The 23,731-nt window shown below is 37.1% G+C and overlaps 1 protein-coding gene across 1 annotated transcript in view; it reads left to right on the top strand.

Moving 5' to 3' along the window:
- The window catches only part of LOC138332616 (focadhesin-like), a 315,742-nt gene that overhangs the window by 280,502 nt on the left and 11,509 nt on the right, over positions 1-23,731 (top strand). Inside the window, exons 24-36 of the mRNA XM_069280615.1 lie at positions 6,514-6,606; positions 8,139-8,227; positions 9,876-9,917; positions 11,474-11,699; positions 16,563-16,820; positions 17,306-17,376; positions 17,676-17,820; positions 19,697-19,816; positions 20,534-20,656; positions 20,796-20,873; positions 21,245-21,410; positions 21,850-21,930; positions 22,217-22,342. Of these exons, the coding sequence (XP_069136716.1) occupies positions 6,514-6,606; positions 8,139-8,227; positions 9,876-9,917; positions 11,474-11,699; positions 16,563-16,820; positions 17,306-17,376; positions 17,676-17,820; positions 19,697-19,816; positions 20,534-20,656; positions 20,796-20,873; positions 21,245-21,410; positions 21,850-21,930; positions 22,217-22,342 (1,618 nt within the window). The remainder of the gene's footprint in view (positions 1-6,513; positions 6,607-8,138; positions 8,228-9,875; positions 9,918-11,473; positions 11,700-16,562; positions 16,821-17,305; positions 17,377-17,675; positions 17,821-19,696; positions 19,817-20,533; positions 20,657-20,795; positions 20,874-21,244; positions 21,411-21,849; positions 21,931-22,216; positions 22,343-23,731) is intronic.

Raw genomic sequence — 23,731 nt, 5'->3', positions numbered from 1 at the left:
TGAGGTCACAATGATCAAAACAAGTTGTTCAGGACCATGTTAAATGAGGTCACAATGATCAAAACAAGTTGTTCAGGGCCATGTTAAATGAGGTCACAATGATCAAAACAAGTTGTTCAGGGCCATGTTAAGTGAGGTATGATCAAAATAAGTTGTCTTATTAGCATAACTTAATTTCAATACATGGTTAGACATTTTCAAACAAGATAGAAGATTTTCAAAAAGATAATAAATAAGGCAAAATCCAAGACATTTTAAATGTTTAAGACCAAATTAGATACATGTCGATGTACAATAAAAAAAAACATTTAACAATTGTAAAAATATATACTTAAATGAGGTAAACTATCAAAAAAGGAGAATTGAGTAATTTGTAAATTAGATAATATTGTTACTTTAACACTTTTGAAACTTCACTAGATGATTCCCATCGTCCATATTGCTTGAGTCATAATAAATTTATTTTGCGAGGGAGCTTATCAAGAAGGAATCAAAATAAATTAACAAAGTTGACTGCCATTAAAAACCTGTAATGAGTACAGCCTCGGGGACATGAGTGCATTGCATGCGACAATCCAGTGCTGCATTAATAGGTATGAGAGAATAACTGTTATACAATACTGATCACTGTACATAGCACTTAGATTAATGTTAGATTTATCATAATGGTAAACAGTAATGATAGAGATATAAAATTTTGTACTCATTGTTATACTGCTGAGATGTGTGACGTCATCAGGCCTTTTTGTATTTTGGTTATACAGACTATATTTATATATAATGCATTGTTTTGAGCTCCTATTGCTGTGACAGATCTATAATTGCGTTCCTGTTTGTATGTTATTTCACACGTACAGGATTAAATATCAGACTTGTGTACGTCAGAACGTAACAGATACCATGTAAATCATGGAAGAGAAAGACGAGTGCGATAGATTTATTCTCTCTCTGCTTCCTCATATTCATCATAATATGTGGTAATCATGTCTTCTGAGCAGTTTATGGTATTCAGGCAGAATGGTCTAATATATAGAAACCTGCTAGTTTATGGTATTTAGGCAGAATGGTCTAATATATAGAAACCTGCTAGTTTATGGTATTTAGGCAGAATGGTCTAATATATAGAAACCTGCCAGTTTTTTTGTATTCATTCATGTAAACAATAATTTTTGTTTAAAAAATGGTTTTCTTTAAATAAACCTGTTAGTTTATAGTATTCGGTCATACAAAAAATTATTAGGTTAAATGGTCTTCTTGTAAACCTCCTATATTGTTTTATATTAATGAGATCTCGGAGTGGTTTGATACTGGTCAAAATCCATCAATATTTGCAAGAGTTATTTGACTTGATAACTTCAACTAATTATTAACACATCAACTTCTGTGGAATTCTTTTGGTATATATTCAGTCCTGCATAAAGATAATATGAATTTATGGCAAAGCCTCAAAAGAGCGCAGCTACATGTAAAAAATGTAAATATAGTAAGGATTATATCCTCAGAACATGATGAAAACTGTTTAAACTTGTAGTCCGATCATTGATTTTTAAGTTATCTGACCGGTCAGGATGACCTATTGTTGCTCACCTGGCCCGAAGGGCCGGTGAGCTTATGTCATGGCGCGGCGTCCGTTGTCCGTCGTCCGTCGTCCGTCGTCCGTCCGTCCGTCAACATTTCCTTTAAATCACTACTAGTCATAGAGTTCTGCATGGATTGTAACCAAATTTAGCCACAAGCATCCTTGGGGGAGGGGGAACAGAACTTGTATAAATTTTGGCTCTGACCCCCCGGGGGCAGGAGGGGCGGGGCCCAATAGGGGAAATAGAGGTAAATCCTTTAAATCGCTACTTGTCCTAGAGATCTGCATGGATTGTAACCAAATTTGGCCACAAACATCCTTGGGGGAAGGGGAACAGAACTTGTATAAATTTTGGCTCTGACCCTCCATGGGCAGGAGGGGTGGGGCCCAATAGGGGAAATAGAGGTAAATCCTTTAAATCGCTACTTGTCCTAGAGATCTGCATGGATTGTAACCAAATTTGGCCACAAACATCCTTGGGGGAAGGGGAACAGAACTTGTATAAATTTTGGCTCTGACCCCCCGGGGGCAGGAGGGGTGGGGCCCAATAGGGGAAATAGAGGTAAATCCTTTAAAACGCTACTAGTCCTAGAGTTCTGCATGGATTGTAACCAAAATTAGCCACAAACATCCTTGGGGGAGGGGGGACAGAACTTGTATAAATTTTGGCTCTGACCCCCCAGGGGCAGGAGGGGCGGGACCCAATAGGGGAAATAGAGGTAAATCCTTAAAATCGCTACTAGTCATAGAGTTCTGAATGGAATGTAACCAAATTTGGCCACAAACATCCTTGGGGGAAGGGGAACAGAACTTGTATAAATTTTGGCTCTGGTCCCCTGGGGGCAGGAGGGGCGGGGCCCAATAGGGGAAATAGAGGTAAATCCTTTATATCGCTACTTGTCATAGAGTTCTGCATGGAATGTAACCAAATTTGGACATCAATAATCCTTTTTGGAAGGTGAACAGAACTTGTATAAATTTTGGCTCTGACCCCCCAGGGGCAGGAGGGGCGGGGCCCAATGGGGGAAATTGAGGTAAATCCTTTAAATCGCTACTAGTCATAGAGTTCTACATGGATTGTAACCAAATTTGGCGAGAAATATCCTTGGAAGAATAAGAACTGAGTTTGTATAAATTTTGGCTCTGGTCCCCCGGGGCAGGAGGGGCGGGGCCCAATAGGGGAAAAAGAGGTAAATCCTTTAAATTGCTACTAGTCTTAGAGTTCTACATGAATTGTAACCAAATTTGGCCACAAACATCCTTGGGGGAAGGGGAACAGAACTTGTATAAATTTTGGCTCTGACCCTCCATGGGCAGGAGGGGTGGGGCCCAATAGGGGAAATAGAGGTAAATCCTTTAAATCGCTACTTGTCCTAGAGATCTGCATGGATTGTAACCAAATTTGGCCACAAACATCCTTAGGGGAAGGGGAACAGAACTTGTATAAATTTTGGCTCTGACCCCCCGGGGGCAGGAGGGGTGGGGCCCAATAGGGGAAATAGAGGTAAATCCTTTAAAACGCTACTAGTCCTAGAGTTCTGCATGGATTGTAACCAAAATTAGCCACAAACATCCTTGGGGGAGGGGGGACAGAACTTGTATAAATTTTGGCTCTGACCCCCCGGGGGCAGGAGGGGCGGGACCCAATAGGGGAAATAGAGGTAAATCCTTAAAATCGCTACTAGTCATAGAGTTCTGAATGGAATGTAACCAAATTTGGCCACAAACATCCTTGGGGGAAGGGGAACAGAACTTGTATAAATTTTGGCTCTGGTCCCCTGGGGGCAGGAGGGGCGGGGCCCAATAGGGGAAATAGAGGTAAATCCTTTATATCGCTACTTGTCATAGAGTTCTGCATGGAATGTAACCAAATTTGGACATCAATAATCCTTTTTGGAAGGTGAACAGAACTTGTATAAATTTTGGCTCTGACCCCCCAGGGGCAGGAGGGGCGGGGCCCAGTAGGGGAAATAGAGGTAAATCCTTTAAATCGCTACTAGTCATAGAGTTCTACATGGATTGTAACCAAATTTGGCCAGAAATATCCTTGGAAGAATAAGAACTGAGTTTGTATAAATTTTGGCTCTGGTCCCCTGGGGGCAGGAGGGGCGGGGCCCAATAGGGGAAATAGAGGTAAATCCTTTAAATTGCTACTAGTCTTAGAGTTCTACATGAATTGTAACCAAATTTGCCCACAAACATCCTTGGGGGAAGGGGAACAGAACTTGTATAAATTTTGGCTCTGACCCCCCGGGGGCAGGAGGGGTGGGGCCCAATAGGGGAAATAGAGGTAAATCCTTTAAATCGCTACTTGTCCTAGAGATCTGCATGGATTGTAACCAAATTTGGCCACAAACATGGCCACAAACATCCTTAGGGGAAGGGGAACAGAACTTGTATAAATTTTGGCTCTGACCCCCCGGGGGCAGGAGGGGTGGGGCCCAATAGGGGAAATAGAGGTAAATCCTTTAAAACGCTACTAGTCCTAGAGTTCTGCATGGATTGTAACCAAAATTAGCCACAAACATCCTTGGGGGAGGGGGGACAGAACTTGTATAAATTTTGGCTCTGACCCCCCAGGGGCAGGAGGGGCGGGACCCAATAGGGGAAATAGAGGTAAATCCTTAAAATCGCTACTAGTCATAGAGTTCTGAATGGAATGTAACCAAATTTGGCCACAAACATCCTTGGGGGAAGGGGAACAGAACTTGTATAAATTTTGGCTCTGGTCCCCTGGGGGCAGGAGGGGCGGGGCCCAATAGGGGAAATAGAGGTAAATCCTTTATATCGCTACTTGTCATAGAGTTCTGCATGGAATGTAACCAAATTTGGACATAAATAATCCTTTTTGGAAGGGGAACAGAACTTGTATAAATTTTGGCTCTGACCCCCCAGGGGCAGGAGGGGCGGGGCCCAATAGGGGAAATAGAGGTAAATCCTTTAAATCGCTACTAGTCATAGAGTTCTACATGGATTGTAACCAAATTTGGCCAGAAATATCCTTGGAAGAAAAGAACTGAGTTTGTATAAATTTTGGCTCTGGTCCCCTGGGGGCAGGAGGGGCGGGGCCCAATAGGGGAAAAAGAGGTAAATCCTTTAAATTGCTACTAGTCTTAGAGTTCTACATGAATTGTAACCAAATTTGCCCACAAACATCCTTGGGGGAAGGGGAACAGAACTTGTATAAATTTTGGCAGTGGTCCCCGGGGGCAGGACGGGTGGCGCCTAATAGGGGAAATAGAGGTAAATCCTATAAATCGCTACTTGTCCTAGAGTTTTGCTTGGATTGTGACCACATTTGGCCATAAACATCCTTTGGGGAAGGAGAACAGAACTTTGGCTGTGACCCCCTGGTAGCAGGAGGGGTGGGGCCCAATAGGGGACTTATAGGTTAATATTAAAATTCCTTCAGAAAAGAAACAATGAAACTGTATTCAGAACATTACTTGGCATTACAAACCAGGTGAGCGATACAGGCCCTCTGGGCCTCTTGTTATTATGCACCATCCGTCGTCATCTACCGTGTGTAAACTTTTCATTCAAACGACTTCTTCTCAATAACCAAAAGGCCCAGAGTACTGATATTTAACCTGTAGCATGCTGGGATGAAGGGCTACCAAGTTTGTTCAAATGAATGACCTTCACTTTCATTAAGGTCAAAGGGGTTAAATAGGTTAAAATCTTTAAACAACTTCTTGAGAATAACTAGGTGGCCTAGAGACCCGATATTGGGCCTGTGACATGCTTAAATGAAGAGCTAACAAGTTCGTTCAAATGAATGACCTTGACCTTCATCCAAGGTCACAGGAGTCAAATAGGCTAAAATCTTGAAATATTTTTTGTGAATAACTTTAATTATAAGAGGCCTAGAGACCTGATAGTGGGCCTGTGACATGTTGGGATGAAGGGCTACCATATTTGTTTTTAAAAAAAGGACATTGATCTTCATTCACAGGGGTTAAATAGGCTAAAATCTTTTAATGACTGAATTTTGTATTGTGCCAATAGTCAGATGACGTTAAGGCCCATGGGGTTCTTGTAAGTAAGGCCACACCAATTTGAAACCTAGTTCCTAGGGATTTCCCTCCCCTAAAATGGAATAAGTTAGAAGAAAATTTTTTTTTAAAAATTACCGCCCCTATTTCATCCACCGGAAATCCGAAGAACGAAAGTCCAAATTTACCCTTCCCGTTTCTAATTATTACATTTGTTACTAGAAAATTTACATTTAAAAAAAGTATTTTCATGTACCCAAATGCACAGCTTTTGTTCTATTTGGTGTGGCAAAATTTTACAGGTTCCCAATATTGTACAGATTTTTAGATCTTTGCACATGAACTTGCATTGTCAACATTCTTCAGACAACAATTTAGTGTTTCAGACAAGTCAATAGCACAGAGGCCAAAAATGTTATTTATATCTTTTCTTTTGACTCTCAAACCTAAAATGCTACAACCTGCATGTACATTAAACACAAATATAATGGATTTGGCCTAGTGTTTATGTTTGTATACATCATATTCTCATTTTTGATACTGCTCGCCCCATTTTTTTTGGAAAATTAAAAAAAAAAAAAAAAAAAAAAAGCACCCTCTCGCCCCACTTATTGTGTCGTTCTTGTCTTTGTGTAGTTAGTTATCTTAAACTACTTACATAATTCCATAGTCCATAGGGTACTGGAATGTAATGGATTCTATATGCTCACACACATGTTATGATTAGTAGAGCTTCTATCATATGGCTTTATTTATAGTCATTTTGAGTGAAGCTTTTGTTAAAATTTTGTATATTTATTATATCTTGATACACCTTCCTCTCCCCCACACGTCCCTATCCAGCCCTCTGAGTGGTACAGGAGTATGGTCCTCCACAGGACTTTGTAGATGGTACACAGCCATGATTGTAATGATACAAACATTTCTTTTTCCTCACAGGTCCCTATCCAGCCCTCTGAGTGGCACAGGAGTATGGTCCTTCCTCAGGCTTGGACTTCGTTTGTAGATCGTGTCTATACAGCTATGATTGAGGTACAGTATTATATCCATATCATCAAGATCAAGCAATAAAGCATGATTCTTTTATTTTATCATATATAAATATGTTGAGCTAATCTTTGCTAATCTAATGATAGTCTTCCTTCTTTGCATTTATCAAGTGTTAACTATCATTCTAGTATATGAAATAGATAAATTAAACCTTGCTGCAGTAGGATAGAGATACATTTGGTGTAATTATGCCCCTGCAACAAAGTTGGAACTACCCGTCTGTCTGACGTCCACAAAACTTGCCAGAACAACTCCTGCTAAACCAGTCAACCAATTTCAATGAAACTTCATTGTAATGCTACGAACTATGTGCAGATGTGCATTAAGGCTTTATTTTTGGAAACACTTTGGTTGCCATGGTAACTGGGTCACTATTCATAGGTTTTATAAAATGGTTCATAACTCATTAATTAGTCTCTGGATCAATTTTGCTCAAACCTCGTCAAATTATGTAAGATGTGGTTGCCTAATTCATATCACTTGGTTTGATAACGGTTACCATGGATATATAACAGGCTTATGACAGGTCAAAATTTAGATTATGTCCAATAAAGTTGAAAATTGCTGTAGGGGTTTTAAAGGAAAACAAATACAATGCTTATAATTTTCCAGACATCTTAAACTGTAAGGTAACTTTTGTGCTATAAATATCAATCAAAATTCAATTTGACTCAATTTCTCTGGAAACTTGCTTTAAAAGTCATATAAAAATTTTAAGCCCGAGAGATACAAAATTGTTCACTTCAGGCAAATAAAATAAAATGAAACTTGTAAAAGAAACGGTTGCCTTTACAATTTGATCACAGTGAGAAAGATATCGTTATTTTATTGTGTTATTTCACAAGAGGAGGAAACTTTACTCAGAGATACCAAGCAATTAAGATAGACAGATCACTTAAATGTCCTCTTTGTGGCATTGGAATAAGATTATTGTTAAATTTATTGAAAATTTCATTCCATATTCCTTATTGTCCAAAGCGATGCTGAGGTTTGTTAAAAAGAAAACCTAAGCCACTAGAAATGTGTGATTCACATTGAGTTTTTTGCAAATGCAAGTCTAGTATATTTTCATCTAAATGGGGTTGATGCTGTTTTAATATAATAATAATTGATTATTGAATCTTTCAATATTTCAAAACACATTGAAAACCTGAATACAAAGTTGTTTTAAAGGCCAAGAATATTGAATTTTCATTGTTGTACGGTTCAACCAAGATCAGGAATAGGTCATTGGTGTATGGTTATACCAAGGTCAAAAATAAGTCTGTCATTGGTGTATGGTTATACCAAGGTCAAGAATAAGTCATTGGTGTATGGTTATACCAAGGTCAAGAATAAGTCATTGGTGTATGGCTATACCAAGGTCAAGAATAAGTCATTGGTGTATGGTTATACCAAGGTCAAGAATAAGTCATTTGTGTATAATTAAAAGAATGCATAGACAGAAGACAAACAATCGGAAAATCCTATGTTATGCTGTAATGTTACAATGAGACTATCTTTTTTACCTCCAGGGCCGAAGAGCAGAAATTGATCTCCAGCTGAAAAGAGACCATGTATCTGAAGAAGAGGCTAATCAGAAAAAGCAGGTGGCATGGTTATGGTATGTCTATTTATATCCTTGATAGCAAAAAAGACAGTTGTGACAGTTTTGAAGTCATTTTATTTAATAGCAGACATTCTCTCTGTCTTCAAAGGGCAGCAGACTTTTTGATGTTTCATTGAAACACACTTTTTTTTTTATTTAAGTGTGACATCTTTCAAAGCGCCTATTCTATGTCTTGGTTCAGGTCTTGCATACTTGAACCATCCACCTCATGTTGGCTGAGTCTCTGAAATTCTACATTTATGGGTCACAATGCTTGTAACTAAATGTTTTTATAGCCCACCATTACAGATCGCTTTTTTTGCCCGTCATCCCTCCTTCCGTCAGTACATTAACAATATACAATTGATGCCCCCATGATTGTGTGACATGACGATTTGACCACCTGAGAGTCGTTATGTCACCCGAGGGCAGAGCATAACAGGACACCGACAAAAAATTCTCCTAGTCGACTGTCTAATGTTGACTTATCGTATCTTTCAAAAGCGTCATCGCGGCCCGTAGACTTAAGAAAGTTGCGGAATGACTCAACAGACCCCTTTATAATTCTCTTGGTGTTTTTAGAATCCTTCTCTTCCAAAATCCTCTTTATTTCATGACGATACCTGCCTGAAGCCGCCATACTTGCATCACTCGGAACCTCTCTACGAATATCGGGTAGTAGTACGTCACTATTAGAGACTACCTGAAAGAGGCTCACGAGAGGGTGATATAACAAGGGCGATATAACGATTCGGGGGTGACATAACGGAATTTCAATCAATGCAGCGCACACACAGATGACATGACGATTGTTTTTAATCACGTGATACTGTATTGACTAATCAGAAGCTGTAATACATGGATGAGGTATAATAATTCTCGTTATCGCTATTTCTCAGAAAGTACTGAAGGGATCATTCTCAAATTTCAGATGTAAGTTTCCCTAGGGCCGTAGTTGTGCATATTGTGTTTTGGGACTGATCGGTCTCTGAAATTCAACACTTACAGGTCACAATGCTTGTGGCTAAATGATTTTAGTCTCTGAAATTCTACTCTTACGAGTCACAGTGCTTGTATGATTATAGTCTCTGAACTTATAACAGTTTGATAGATCCATGGTTTTAATCTAAGAACTCTGACTTCCATCTTCCACCCAACGCTGACACATACTTCAGTGATAACAGTGTAAAAGCAAATGTGTGATAGTCAGTCTTCAGTAAAAAATATGTTATACATAAAAGACTATAATACTAGCTTTACAGAAAATTCAAAGGATGTTTTTTATGTTGCAAAGATACTCTACAAATATGCCTCGGTGTCTCTTTCTGCTATCTTAACTTGTCAAATACATCATAAGAAGACGAATCAATCCATTTTTTGTTTGCTTACATCATATGATTTCATCATTGTGAGATACAGAGACCCTAGTATTTGATAAACAATCCATTCCTATTGACAAATTATTCCCTCGACAAATCAAAGAGCACTTCTGTTGTAAAGCACGTAATTTGCTGTGTCTTTACAGATTTTTGCCCATAAATTCAGTACTGACTCATCAAATTGCTTTCTTTCACATATTTGTTTTTTTTGTGATAAGAAATCTTGTGATAGCTAGGTTATTAGTAAGTCAGAACATTGTTTTTATTTGATATTTGTGTTCCAGGGTCCGCGATACCTTAGTGGATATCATCAAGATCAATTCCAGGTTTGTTTCATTTGTTCTTGATAAAAAACCCACTTTATTTAAAAACAGAAAAAAAAAAAAAATGTGTTTTAGGTCATCTGGCCCAAAAGGTCAGGATGACCTATAGTCGTCATATTTCGTCCATCGTCCGCCGTGCATGAACTTTTCACATTTTGAACTTCTTCTGATGTTCTACCATTGCGATTTAGCTGAAACTTGCATGAAATGATCCTGATGTGGTCCCAACCAAGTGTCATTTTTAATAAATTTTAAGTAAATACAACAAAATTAAATTTCAGTGGTTTTCAAATGAGTAAACCATTTCTCAATTTTTTGTTGAGCTGAATTTTCACTTTCATAAACTATGTCCCACAAAATTGCAAAAATATCATCCCCTCGAAAATAACCGGCTACATATGTTACTAGGTACTGATCATTTCAAGTAAAGGGAAGGATATACTGAAATCAGCTTGTCTGTCTGTCTGTCTGTCTGTCTGCAGAAAAAATTCTACTGAATCAATATCTTTTCTCAGGGTACATCCTCTCAAACTGATCTTTTGTGAAATTGTCCATAAACATGAGGATATAGACACCTTCAAGACTGGGTTACAGTAACAAAACAGTGCTTCAATTGATAAACCATTAGGATAGATATGTTATTGCTTGAACAAACAGTTAAAAGCAGTGATATCAATGGGTTTTTACCTCATAATGACAGGTAAAGAGAGTTATCAGGATACCAATCTAGTGAAACAATATTCTTGTCTTGTTTTATAATTACTGCTCAGCACATAAAGTTGTTTTGGCTGTTTTAATTAGTAAGGGAATGGTTTATTTTGTCTGGCCCATCAGACATTCTAAATAATTCTCTGACTACCTGTCTACAGTCTAACCTAAAACGGCGTTCATCTTGAGTTGTTTTTTCAGATTCTAGAGAAGATAGGTACGAAATGACATTCTAAATGGGTTTTATCATTAATACGACATGATATTTGTTTCAAAAATTGCTGTTCACTGATAGCACAATCTGTTTGTAGAATTATGTCTCGAAAAAAAAGGTTTTACCAAATATGTAATGTGCATGGATTGTATCGATTTACCATACATGTACATGTAAAGGTTTTTTAATGATATTGATTCAAAGTTTGTTTTTGCCTGAAGAGCATAGAATCCCAATTTTCCGTATCATGAATTATTCTAAATGCTGCAGATCTATAGAAACACTGCTGGAAATGCAGGTGAACAAGAATACATTGATGAATGTTGTATCAATCATGAGTAAAATATGGATTCAATTTACTAATACACTGGTAAAAACAGAGAAATTTATTTGCTTGTTTTATAGCCATATACCATATTTATAGATTACATTCTTAGATTTAGATTGTTATCTGCCCATGTGATCGTCTATATGCATGTAATAAATATTATAATATAAAAAATTGCTGTTATATCTTTTTTCGAGTAATTTGAAAATTCTTCTTGACCAAGAGATACATAGTTGATGTAAAACAATATTTCAAATGGAATATGATGCCATTAATTAAGGCCCTCTGGGCCTTTTGTTTTATTTTCAGAGGTAATCCCACAATGCAAAGCAACTCCATATATGCTCTTGCTGGATTGGCTGTTACTGTAAACTGCTATAGAAACGGATTGGACACAGAGGTTATCAAAGCAACAGAGGAGAGATCTGAATTCTTGAGCCCTTCTCATTGGTTGACGGTTGTCATAGATACCATCATGTCTCTGATGGATGTGGCCTTCACACCAAAGGGAAAACTACTTGGTCTCTGTCAACAGGTAAATCATGGATATTTCAGATGCTGGAAGGAACACAAATATCAAACAAAAAGGAAATAGATTTATGGTTTCATTATATGTACAGTGAACCCTTGTTAATCCGGACACCTTCGTTCCCAGCCTAAACTGTCCGGATTACCAGTTTTCCGGACTACTGAATTCCGTGTACTTAATCAATTAAATTATCACGTAAGAGTTACTCCCCCATACCTTGTTATTCATGATAAACTTTTATGTAATATACATGTATTATAATAAATACTTCGTTGTTATGTTTTATAGGTGTCTTTTTAGGTCACCTGAAGTGACCTATTCTGATCACCTTTTGTCCGTCATCGTGCTTCGTCCGTCATATGTCCGTAAACAATTTTTGACATTTTTGACTTCTTCTCAAAAACTGCTGAAGCAATTTCAATGAAATTTTGCACAAGCCTTCCAAGGCATAAGGCCAATCAAAATTGTGAAATATATGGTCCCCCCCCCACCAACATGGGGCTGTGGGAGGGGCCAAAAGGGGTAATATTGACTAAAATTTAAAAAATCTGCTTCTCCACTCACAGATGTGATGGAATTAAATACTCTTCATAGATAGAAAGGTCTTAAGGTCCTTTAGGAAATTGTGAATTATTTTACCCTTGGGTCTCAGGTTTCCCCCTGGGGAGGGGGGTTAAGTTTACAAAAGTTTATATAGGGAAAACACATTTTTGAGCATTATTTAGTCATTATAATAGGAAATTAGTCAATTGTCGTCAGAATTATCCCTATGAGATGGCCATTGAATCTTATAAACAAATTTTCCATGACTGATCCCCAGGGGCCTTAGGGGCGGGGCCAAAACGGGTCAAATAGGCTAAAACTTCAAAAATCTTCTTCTGAAATTCTGGAACTGGTAGAATCAAATACTTTGCATAGATGGAAAGGTTTTAAAGTCCTTAACAAAAATTGTGAATTATATGACCCTTGGGTCTCATGTTTCCCCCTGGGGAGGGGGTCAAGTTTACTTATATAGGAAAAACACATTTATGAACATTATTTGCCTATTTTTCATAGGAAATTAGTCAAACCGGGTTAGAATTATTATCCTGAGATAGCATTTTAACATCATATCCATATTGGTCATGGCTGACCCCCAGGGGCCAGAGGGGCGAAACCAAAAGGGGTCAAAATGGTAATTTAAAAAATCTTCTTTTTGAATTCACATATTTGATGGACCCAGATACTCTTTATAGATTGGAAGGTCTTAAGGCCCTTTAGAAAAAATTTGTGAATTTCATGGCCCTGGGATCTCAGATTTTCCCTTGGGGAGGAGGTCAAATTTACTATAGTTTATATAGGAAAAACACATTTAGGAACATTATTTGCATCTGGGTTAGAATTATTAGCCTGAGATAGCATTTTAACATCGTATCCATATTGGTCCTGGCCGACCCACAGGGGCCATAGGGGTTGGGCCAAAAGGGGTCAAAATGGATAACGTTTCAAAAATCTTTCTTCTGAATTCACATAATCTTCATAGATTAAAAAGTCAAATTTATAAAATCACTGACTGACTTTAAGGGCCTGATGGGCCAATATATAGTGTTTATATGCATGTCTTTGTTTCATTCTGTATCTGAAATCAGGTGACCGTTAAGGCCCATGGGCCTCTTGTTTATATTATTACATTAAGAATATTAAATAAACGTATTCCTTTTTCAAAATACAAAACCGAAAGCCATTGTTGATTGTGTACTATGTACACATATAGCTGTACATATCCCACTCTTTATCTGTTGTACGTCAAATTATGTTTCAAAAAGCCTAACCAAGGATCAATATTATCTACGTTCTTGGCATAATAAACTATGATAACAAATAGTTGTAAACATTTTATGAACTAATATAATTGTTATTTTGTATATATGTGTGTAACAACCACGCACCCGTTTACGTCTAAGTTCGTGCACAATGTCACACACATGTAAATGGTATGTGCCGTAGCCTTTATACCTTATACCATAGACGATGAATTCAAATAGATTCACATACAGTGGACCCGCGATAATCCGGACACCTTCGTTCAATATCATCTACGTTCTTGGCATAAAAAACTATGATAACAAATAGTTGTGAACATTTTATGAACTCATATAATTGTTGTTTTGTATGTGTGTTTTTAATGACCATTTCCACAAGTCTTTGCTTTCTGACCTACAGACGTTTGTAACAACCACGCGCCCGTTCACGTCAAACTTCGTGCACAATGTCACACACGTGTAAATGGCATATGCGTAGCCTTTATATCTTATACCATAGGCGACGAATTCGAATAGATTCACATACATCCTTGAATGAGATAATACTCACAAAATTAATAAGAATTTTAAATGTATGTGAATCTATTCGAATTTTATTGTATCCGATACTCATAGCGATATATTCTGCATGCATAATAATTAAGATATCTACAGCTAGAGATTTAGATAGTATAAATTATCTATGTCTTTGTTACAGCATACGTACCCGTACCCAAGCTCAAACTGCATGTTTAAGCGTGTGGCTAAACATATATTTTGTATCTCAATAACAACACTGAAGTTTGATATCCTATAGAAAACCAATGAACCGTTACATGACTGCATGTACCCGTGTAAAAGGTGTTCATGTAAACGCCCGTGGCTATGACCTGGCAGTCGTCGTTATGACAACACACTCAGTGTCAAGTGATTGTGTGTATTGTACACATGACTGTAGCTGGCCTTGGATTTTCTCGGCACGTGGCGACAACAAATTGTCCGGATTATTGCGGGAATTTATTAACGAAAATGACATTCCGTTCCCAAAATAGAATTCTGGATTCGGAATACGAATTTCCGGACTAGTGAGTATAAATAACGTTACGAAAATCCGTTCCCTGACATTTCCGTTCGGATTGTGAGTTTTCCGGACTACCGGCGTCCGGATTATCGCGGGTCCAATGTACATTAAAATACTTATTAATTTTGTGAGTATTATCTCTCTTTATTGTATCCGTAGCTCAGAGCCATATATTCTGTATGCGAAACCAGTAAGGTATGTACAGCATACATTCCCGTACCCAAGTTCAAACTGTATGTTTAAAAGCATGTGGCTAAAAATTTATTGTGTATCTCAATTACAACCCTAAAGTTTGATCTCCTATAGAAAACCAATGAACTGTTACATGACTGCATGTACCTGTGTGAAAGGTGTTCAGGTAAACGCCCGTTGCTATGACCTTGCAGCCGTCGTTATGACAACACACACTAGTGTCAATTGGTAGTGTGAATTTTATACGTGGCGACGACAAACTGTCTGGATTATTGTGGGAATTTATTAACAAAATGACATTCCGTTCCCAAAATGAAGATCCGGATTCGGAATCCGAATTCCAGGACTAGTGAATATAAATACCGTTACGGAAATCCATTCCCTGGCATTTCCGTCCGGATTGTGAGTTTTCCAGACTATCAGCATCCGGATTATCACAGGTCCACTGTACTATTTATGTTACATTGTAATAAATAATTAATTGAAATGATGTTTTATCAGGCAATCAACAATAGCTGGAAAAAAATATATACACCTACCCATTTTCTCCTCAGTCAAAACCTTGTGTAATATGACCTGATATTTGATTTGTCAGGCAAACACTCGAGAAGGACATGGTATGATTCTATTAGATTGTCAAAGTTTGATAGCTTTATCTTAATTGTTGATAAGTGTCTTATCAAATTTTACTAAGGTACATAACAAGTGGACTTGATTTAAGATTTTCTCTTAATGCTGATGTAGTTCCTGGAAGTTTGGCTGTATTGATATTTAATAGTAAAAGATAGGAACTTCAAAAATACCAATGTTAACAAGTACGTACCATCCATAGATTTGTAACATCACTATTAGTGGGAATTCAAGATAATCACCCCATATTTAGGTCAATATAATATCTCTTTTGAATTAAATATCTACATAATTATACCTTAAGAATACAACTACATGGATAGAGTTATTACATTCATGACGATGTATGATGAAACGCTGATTCTTATACTGTAACTAAAAATAAAATACTTTTTTTTTGGTATGGTTTTAAATCCTATTTGCAGCTATGGTTATTTAAGGATATGCCAGGATAAGATAATAGAGAAAAGTAGGAGTCTCTGGAGAAAAACACAACAAACAGCAGTCAGATCCAGAAGTAGAGGGCTTGTGGGTGATATCATGGGACGTCATATCACCACTTAGCCACTGCAGCCCTTAAAATAAAACCATTTTGTCCTTTTCAATGAAATATCAAAATGAATGATACATGCCCTCTGAACCTCTTGTTTAATATAATATTATCAGGCTCTTTTTATTAAAACAAATTTAGTACAAATTGAAGATATGACCTTCTACATATATGTATGTCTAATTGGCTTGGAAATTGTTTAAAGGGAGGCAACTTGTGTACTGTTTGTTACTAACATGTACCTTGTATCTCATTTTAGGCTACAATAATCGTTTGGTTTCTTTGGACAAAGTAAGATAATTATCAATGAACTTGTATGAATTATAAAATCTAATTAAAAGGACAATTCGGTAAGGCTTATATTGTTACATAATCACCAAGCAAAATAGGGTATAAATGTATTGTTCTTCACTCCTCATGAAACTATATTAATTGTTAGAGTTCAAATTCCAAAACTTATAGTTATATATAATTATGAGTATGCAGATACAATATGTACGCTAGACCCATATGTCAAAAACATTCAATGTAATTTTCATATGAAAGTTTACAATTGGCGTCTTATTAATGAAGCAATTTTAACTTTAACAATAGTTTTATATTATATATGAATAAGGATTTGTTTTTCACTTCAGCAATCTGTGGAAAATCGGTTACCAGCGAGCTTACTTGCCCAGGCGTCAGCCTCGTTGGCCTTGAGTCAGGTTGTACCGGCTCTTATTACTCTAGATGTGGATAGAATCTACGTCATCATCAATTTCCTCCTCACATGGTTACCTGGGCAACCATCCATCCCAGAATCCCCTATTCTACAATTTCATGGTGGGCTTGGATTGGGCATGTTTCTGTCTCGACTTCTGGAGGAACACTTCGCAGATATCAGTGGAACAAAGGTATTTTTTGGAATAAAAGATATATCATAAGGATTAAAATGGGGATTCTGGTGATAAAAGTTAGAGTGTGTAATATATCAAACCCCACCATTTCAGGACTGGAACAGTTGCTTACTATCTAACTCAGTTGATGTTCCTCTGTAATGTGCTCTTTCCTCAATTACAAACACCTATCTTACATGCCCTTTTATTTATGAATATAAACATGGTTATATTCACAAGTATTTAATTTTACAATTTACATTTGTAAACATTTAAATTGTATTATTTTCATGTTAAAAACACTTAACTCAAACTAACTTTCAAAGATGGTTTCATCATATATCGAACACACAAAATATTATATGAACAATTTATGGAAATCCTAATATAAAATAAATCGAATCATGAATAGCTGAATAAAATATCAGATACAGTCCTTATCTAAATCAATTTGAACTACATGTAAAATTTGATAATGACGGGTATAAACTTTTGGTTTCTAGGGCATGCTTCAGATCTGGAAGAGTCTTGACAAGTTAGAGGAATGCTGTTTAAAGGAAAGTCTTGATAACAGGTAAGTTTTGTAAAACAACTGTTCAGAACTGTAACCGGCAGTGCTGTGGAATTAAAGTGTCCAGAATGCATTAACAATATGGTTAGTTTAGTGTGTCAGAATATAAATTCATTATTCAATAAAGACCAAAGAGGGTGTCACCATTCTGTCATGTATCATGGTCAGATCATACAACATGTTGTACAAAAAAGGTAGTTAAAAATAGATTGGACTATTAGTTATTATGAAATATCCATGGACAGTAAAGTATATCAATTATGTTTTACCTGTAATATGACTGTCCATCATCTGAAATTAAGGTCTGGAGCCATCTTAGGACTGGGCATGGCTGTCTGTGCTATGAGTGAGGAAGGTAAGACTGAGAGTAGAGCACATGTAGTCTCTATCTACGACAAACTGCTGGCTCTCTACGATGATCTGGATCCCCTGGACAACATATTCCAGGTAATTAGTGTCAAGCTGGCTAACTTCAGGATTTTATAGAAATTATAATTCAAAGTAAATACATTTTATATTTAAGGAGAGTCTAGAAACGAAACACAATTTTCACTATTAATTAAAATTGAGTTATCAGTTATAGTAACTATTGCCTTCAGCTAAAATGTCTACTACAACCTGTATTTTCTTTACAGTCAATCAGGGTGTGTAACCTGTATTATTTACCTTGACCTTTAATCTTTACAGTCTATTACTGTATGTGTAACCTGCTGACCTTAACCTTTAACCTTTACAATGTATTAGTGTATGTGTAACCTATATCATTAACCTTGACCTGAACCTTTCCAATCTATCAGTGTGTTTAGCCTGTATTACTTTGTCCTTTAACCTTTGCAGTCTGCCAGTGTGTGTTGTCAGTATTACTTACCTTGACCTTTAACCTTTGCAGTCGGTCACTGTGTGTGTTGCCTGTATTACCTTGTCATTTAACCTTTGTAGTCTGTCAGTGTGTGTTATGTCTTATTACCTTGACCTTTAACCTTTACAGTCTGTCAGTGGTTGTGTTGCCTGTATTACTTACCTTGACCTTTAACCTTTGCAGTCGGTCACTGTGTGTGTTGCCTGTTAATACCTTGTCCTTTAACCTTTGTAGTCTGTCAGTGTGTGTTTTACCTTATTACCTTGACCTTTAACCTTTACAGTCTGTCAGTGTGTATGTTGCCTGTATTACTTACCTTGTCCTTTAACTTTTGCAGTCTGTCAGTGGTTGTGTTGCCTGTATTACTTACCTTGTCCTTTAACTTTTGTAGTCTGTCAGTGGTTGTGTTGCCTGTATTACTTACCTTGTCCTTTAACTTTTGTAGTCTGTCAGTGGTTGTGTTGCCTGTATTACTTACCTTGTCCTTTAACTTTTGCAGTCTGTCAGTGGTTGTGTTGCCTGTATTACTTACCTTGTCCTTTAACTTTTGTAGTCTGTCAGTGGTTGTGTTGCCTGTATTACTTACCTTGTCCTTTAACTTTTGCAGTCTGTCAGTGGTTGTGTTGCCTGTATTACTTACCTTGTCCTTTAACCTTTGTAGTCTGTCAGTGGTTGTGTTGCCTGCCTATTACTTACCTTGACCTTTAACCTTTGCAGTCGGTCACTGTGTGTGTTGCCTGTTAATACCTTGTCCTTTAACCTTTGTAGTCTGTCAGTGTGTGTTTTACCTTATTACCTTGACCTTTAACCTTTACAGTCTGTCAGTGTGTATGTTGCCTGTATTACTTACCTTGTCCTTTAACTTTTGCAGTCTGTCAGTGGTTGTGTTGCCTGTATTACTTACCTTGTCCTTTAACTTTTGTAGTCTGTCAGTGGTTGTGTTGCCTGTATTACTTACCTTGTCCTTTAACTTTTGTAGTCTGTCAGTGGTTGTGTTGCCTGTATTACTTACCTTGTCCTTTAACTTTTGCAGTCTGTCAGTGGTTGTGTTGCCTGTATTACTTACCTTGTCCTTTAACTTTTGCAGTCTGTCAGTGGTTGTGTTGCCTGTATTACTTACCTTGTCCTTTAACTTTTGCAGTCTGTCAGTGGTTGTGTTGCCTGTATTACTTACCTTGTCCTTTAACCTTTGTAGTCTGTCAGTGGTTGTGTTGCCTGTATTACTTACCTTGACCTTTAACCTTTGCAGTCTGTCAGTGGTTGTGTTGCCTGTATTACTTACCTTGTCCTTTAACTTTTGCAGTCTGTCAGTGGTTGTGTTGCCTGTATTACTTACCTTGTCCTTTAACCTTTGTAGTCTGTCAGTGGTTGTGTTGCCTGTATTACTTACCTTGTCCTTTAACCTTTGTAGTCTGTCAGTGGTTGTGTTGCCTGTATTACTTACCTTGACCTTTAACCTTTCAGTCTGTCAGTGTGTGTGTTGCCTGTATCGCTGGATCTTCATTCAGTTCCAACATTCTCTCAGTGACCAGGGTGGACACAGCGGTGGACAAATTGGTGACCACTCACACCACTAACCCACAGGTAATGACCACTTTGTTTAGTTTAGCTTCCTTATTTTGCCATAAACAAAAATTTTTTATTCAACCAGAAACATATATAAATAGAGATTGGCAACTCCATCATTTTTACAATAGGCAGATGTACCTCTGTATGTGCTTAGGGGTTTTTAGATAAACTTTTAAATAGTTAAATACAGCAGAATAACTTAGATATGTTATAAAAGTTCAGTAATTTTCAGATGGTTTGAATACGATTTTGGATAGAAAACAATATTTTTTTTACTTGTTTATTAATAAACAAAATGCACTTCCGGTTTTGAAAGCCTGATTTTCGAAAAACCTGGTAAATTGCTGATTTTCATGCTTTCAAAAATCATATTAAATAACATCCATCGGGAAATCTGGTCACATCAAACCATGATATAATGTTTAAACTTTGTATTTATGCAAAAATATCATGTTTAAAAGAATACACTTAAAAGTAGTTAGCCAAGGGAAAATGCATATAAACCGGAGGTCCCGCTGCCTGTCAACAAAGACAAAGGAGTTTCCAATCTCTATGTATATATGTTTCTGATTCAACATATGATTGTGTATATGTATGCTTATGGCATCTTCAAACTTATTTATTAATCAACATCAAAAGAACGTTTGAAGTGAAGATTTGATTTGTCCAATCCAACTCACAAAAGGGTGTTTAACAAAGTTTGACTTACAATGTTTATATTTTGATTGACAGGTAACTGGGGTATGTCTGGCCCTGGGGATGCTTTGTTACAGTCTACGGAGGGCAGGTCACCCCGGGGTAGGGGATATGAGAACCAGACTGTGTGGTACCTGGATAAAAGCTTTGTCAACAGAGGTACTTTTCTGTCTTTCTTTTCTTAATGCACCGGTCAAATAAAATGATCTAAAATTAATGGATCTGGTTAGTTGCATAAATATAAGAAATGACTGATTACAGAAAAAACAAAGATTCATACAACTTTATTGATTTTCAGGACACTGCCCCCATGGAAAAAGTAGCCATATTGAATGGATTGATGGCCTTGATTGGATCAGAACGAACACTAATACCTGTAAGTTGTTTATTTTTTTCACTCCGTTTCATTATGTCCCGTTCAGACCCATTTTGATCCAAATTAATCTGGGTGTAATATCTCAGGAACTGCCAATATGATTTTCATGATTAGAATGGTGTCTTGCTGTGAACTTTTCTCCATTTTATCTAGATCAAGTCCCTTACATGGTTACCATAGAATGTTGAGGTATAATTTAACATGTTGGCAGAGCTGTTAATTCCTTATGAGGTCTTTATACAGTATTATAGATCATTTATGCATTTTAATGTCAGGTATATGCATACATACTATGGATGCTGACCAAATTTATATGATGAAAATTTATGTTAAACTAGAATAGAAATAAAATTATGAGTAATGCTTTGTAGGTCCAGAGTAGTGCTGTCAGCAGTGACCTCAACATTGATGAGGTCATCAAAGTCGTATCACACATCATTACCAGTGGCAACGACCTTGGTATCCAGAACAATGCAGCATGGATGCTGGGACACCTGTACCTATCAGCCAGTGCTGTAGCAGACACTAGAGCTAGTGGTGAGATATGTCTAAATACCTGTCTGTCCTATTTCTGCAGATCTCAATAAGTTGCTTTAAATTCTATTTATTTGTCTTCCAAAACTGAGGTAAATAAATTCAGAAGTTTGTTAAAAATCATAAGTATTTTATCTACTATCTATTATGTTTTATCCTGCTATCAGCATTGAGGTTAAGAATTTCAGCTCATGCATCGATTCGACGACATATTTCCGAAGCAAAAGAGTGTTTGAAAGCCAGACGTATTTGCGACAATATTGGCATCTTTCAGTTTAAATGTGTGTGTTTTGAATGAGTGTTGCAGAATAAAAAGTATGCCTGGTCAGTGTCTCGAAAAATTGAAAAGGCTTGTGGCTTCTGTCTTTATTAACCCTAGGCAAAATACAGCTGATATTGACCATGTATACTATATGTATGACTGAGGTCTACTACTTTACAGTGCCCGCCACCTATGGATATCTACCTGAGAAGAGTTTCCTACGAGCTGTAGTAGATTTTGTGTCAGAGGCTGGTAAAGCAGGTCTGTGTTATTAACTGGTAGACAAGTTTTGTTCTATTTTAGAAATACAAGAGGATATTTATTTGAAAAAAAAAAATAAACACAATGAAGGCGAAATAAGAAGTCAATATTACTGGGGTATGTTTTACAGGATAAAGGTTTCATGAAAATTGTACCAGAGTATTTACTTTTCCCAGACATTGTAGCAGTGAAGGTGGTTAGAAGGAAATTTCCAGTGAATACTTACAATTCATAGTTTTTATTTAATCCATATTTAACTAATCCATGTGATGACATAATTACCCAGGGTCAGAATCTGTTCCAAAGGAGCAGGTCGAGTTGGCCTTGACTTCTCTACTGGAGGAAGAAGAACAAGCACTGCCCCCTATCAACTGGGCAGGGCTGTTAACTCCCATGATGAGGATGGGATTCGGTAAGTAATCTGTAATTTTTTCTTAATGTGATTGTGCATAATCTTATGACGCCATTTTTCTGTAAGATTTGTAGTCTTTCTATAACTGTTACAATAGTGTTTTCTCTGATAGCAATAGTGTTTTCTCTGATAGCAATAGTGATTTCTCTGATAGCAATAGTGTTTTCTCTGATAGCAAGTGTTTTCTCTGCTAGCAAGTGTTTTCTCTGATAGCAATAGTGTTTTCTCTGATGGCAATAGTGTTTTCTCTGATAGCAACAGTGTTTTCTCTGATAGCAATAGTGTTTTCTCTGATAGTGTTTTCTCTGATAGCAATAGTGTTTTCTCTGATAGCAATAGTTTTTTATCCCCCGCCCAACGAAGTTGGCGGGGGATATACAAATGGGTTCCGTCCGTCCGTCCGTCCGTCCGTCCGTCCGTCCGTCTGTCCGTCCGTCCGTACGAATGGTTTCCGGAGCATAACTCTAAAACCAGTAAAGATATTTCCACGAAACTTCATACACACATTGGTCTTATGGTCTAGTGGTGCCTTTTGCTATTTTAAGGTTTTCACGTTTTGTACTTTTTTCTGTAACCATGGAAACATTGCTGAAAATGGCAGATTTTTGTACCAGGTTCGTTTCCGGAGCATAACTCTAAAACCAGGAGAGATATTTCCACGAAACTTCATAGACACATTTGTCTTATGGTCTAGTTGTGCCTTTTGCTATTTTAAAGTTTTCACTTTTTGTACTTTTTTCTGTAACCATGGAAACATTGCTGAAAATGGCAGATTTTTGTGTAAGAATCGTTTCCGGAGCACAACTCTAAAACCAGCAGAGATATTTCCATGAAACTTCATAGACACATTGTTCTTATGGTCTAGTAGTGCCTTTTGCTATTTTTAGGTTTTCATTTTTTGCACTTTTTCCGTAACCATGGAAACATTGCTGAAAATATCATATTTTTGTACCAGGTTCGTTTCCACAGCATAACTGGAAAACCGGTTGAGATATATGCATGGAACTCCATAGGCACATTAGTCTTATGGTGTAGTAGTGCCTTTTGCTATTTTAAAGTTTTCACTTTTTGTACTTTTTTCTGTAACCATGGAAACATTGCTGAAAATGGCAGATTTTTGTGTAAGAATTGTTTCCGGAGCACAACTCTAAAACCAGCAGAGATATTTCCATGAAACTTCATAGACACATTGTTCTTATGGTCTAGTAGTGCCTTTTGCTATTTTTAGGTTTTCACTTTTTGTGCTTTTTTCTGTAACCATAGAAACATTGCTGAAAATATCATATTTTTGTAGCAGGTTCATTTCCGGAGCATAACTCTAAAACCAGCAGAGATATTTCCATGAAACTTCATAGACACTTTCTTTTTATGGTCTAGTAGTACCTTTTG

The sequence above is a fragment of the Argopecten irradians genome, chromosome 10 (assembly GCF_041381155.1).
Source record: "Argopecten irradians isolate NY chromosome 10, Ai_NY, whole genome shotgun sequence".
Lineage (NCBI taxonomy): Eukaryota > Metazoa > Mollusca > Bivalvia > Pectinida > Pectinidae > Argopecten > Argopecten irradians.
The sequence above is the reverse complement of the archived record's forward strand: the minus strand, read 5'-3'. Positions and strand labels throughout refer to the sequence as shown.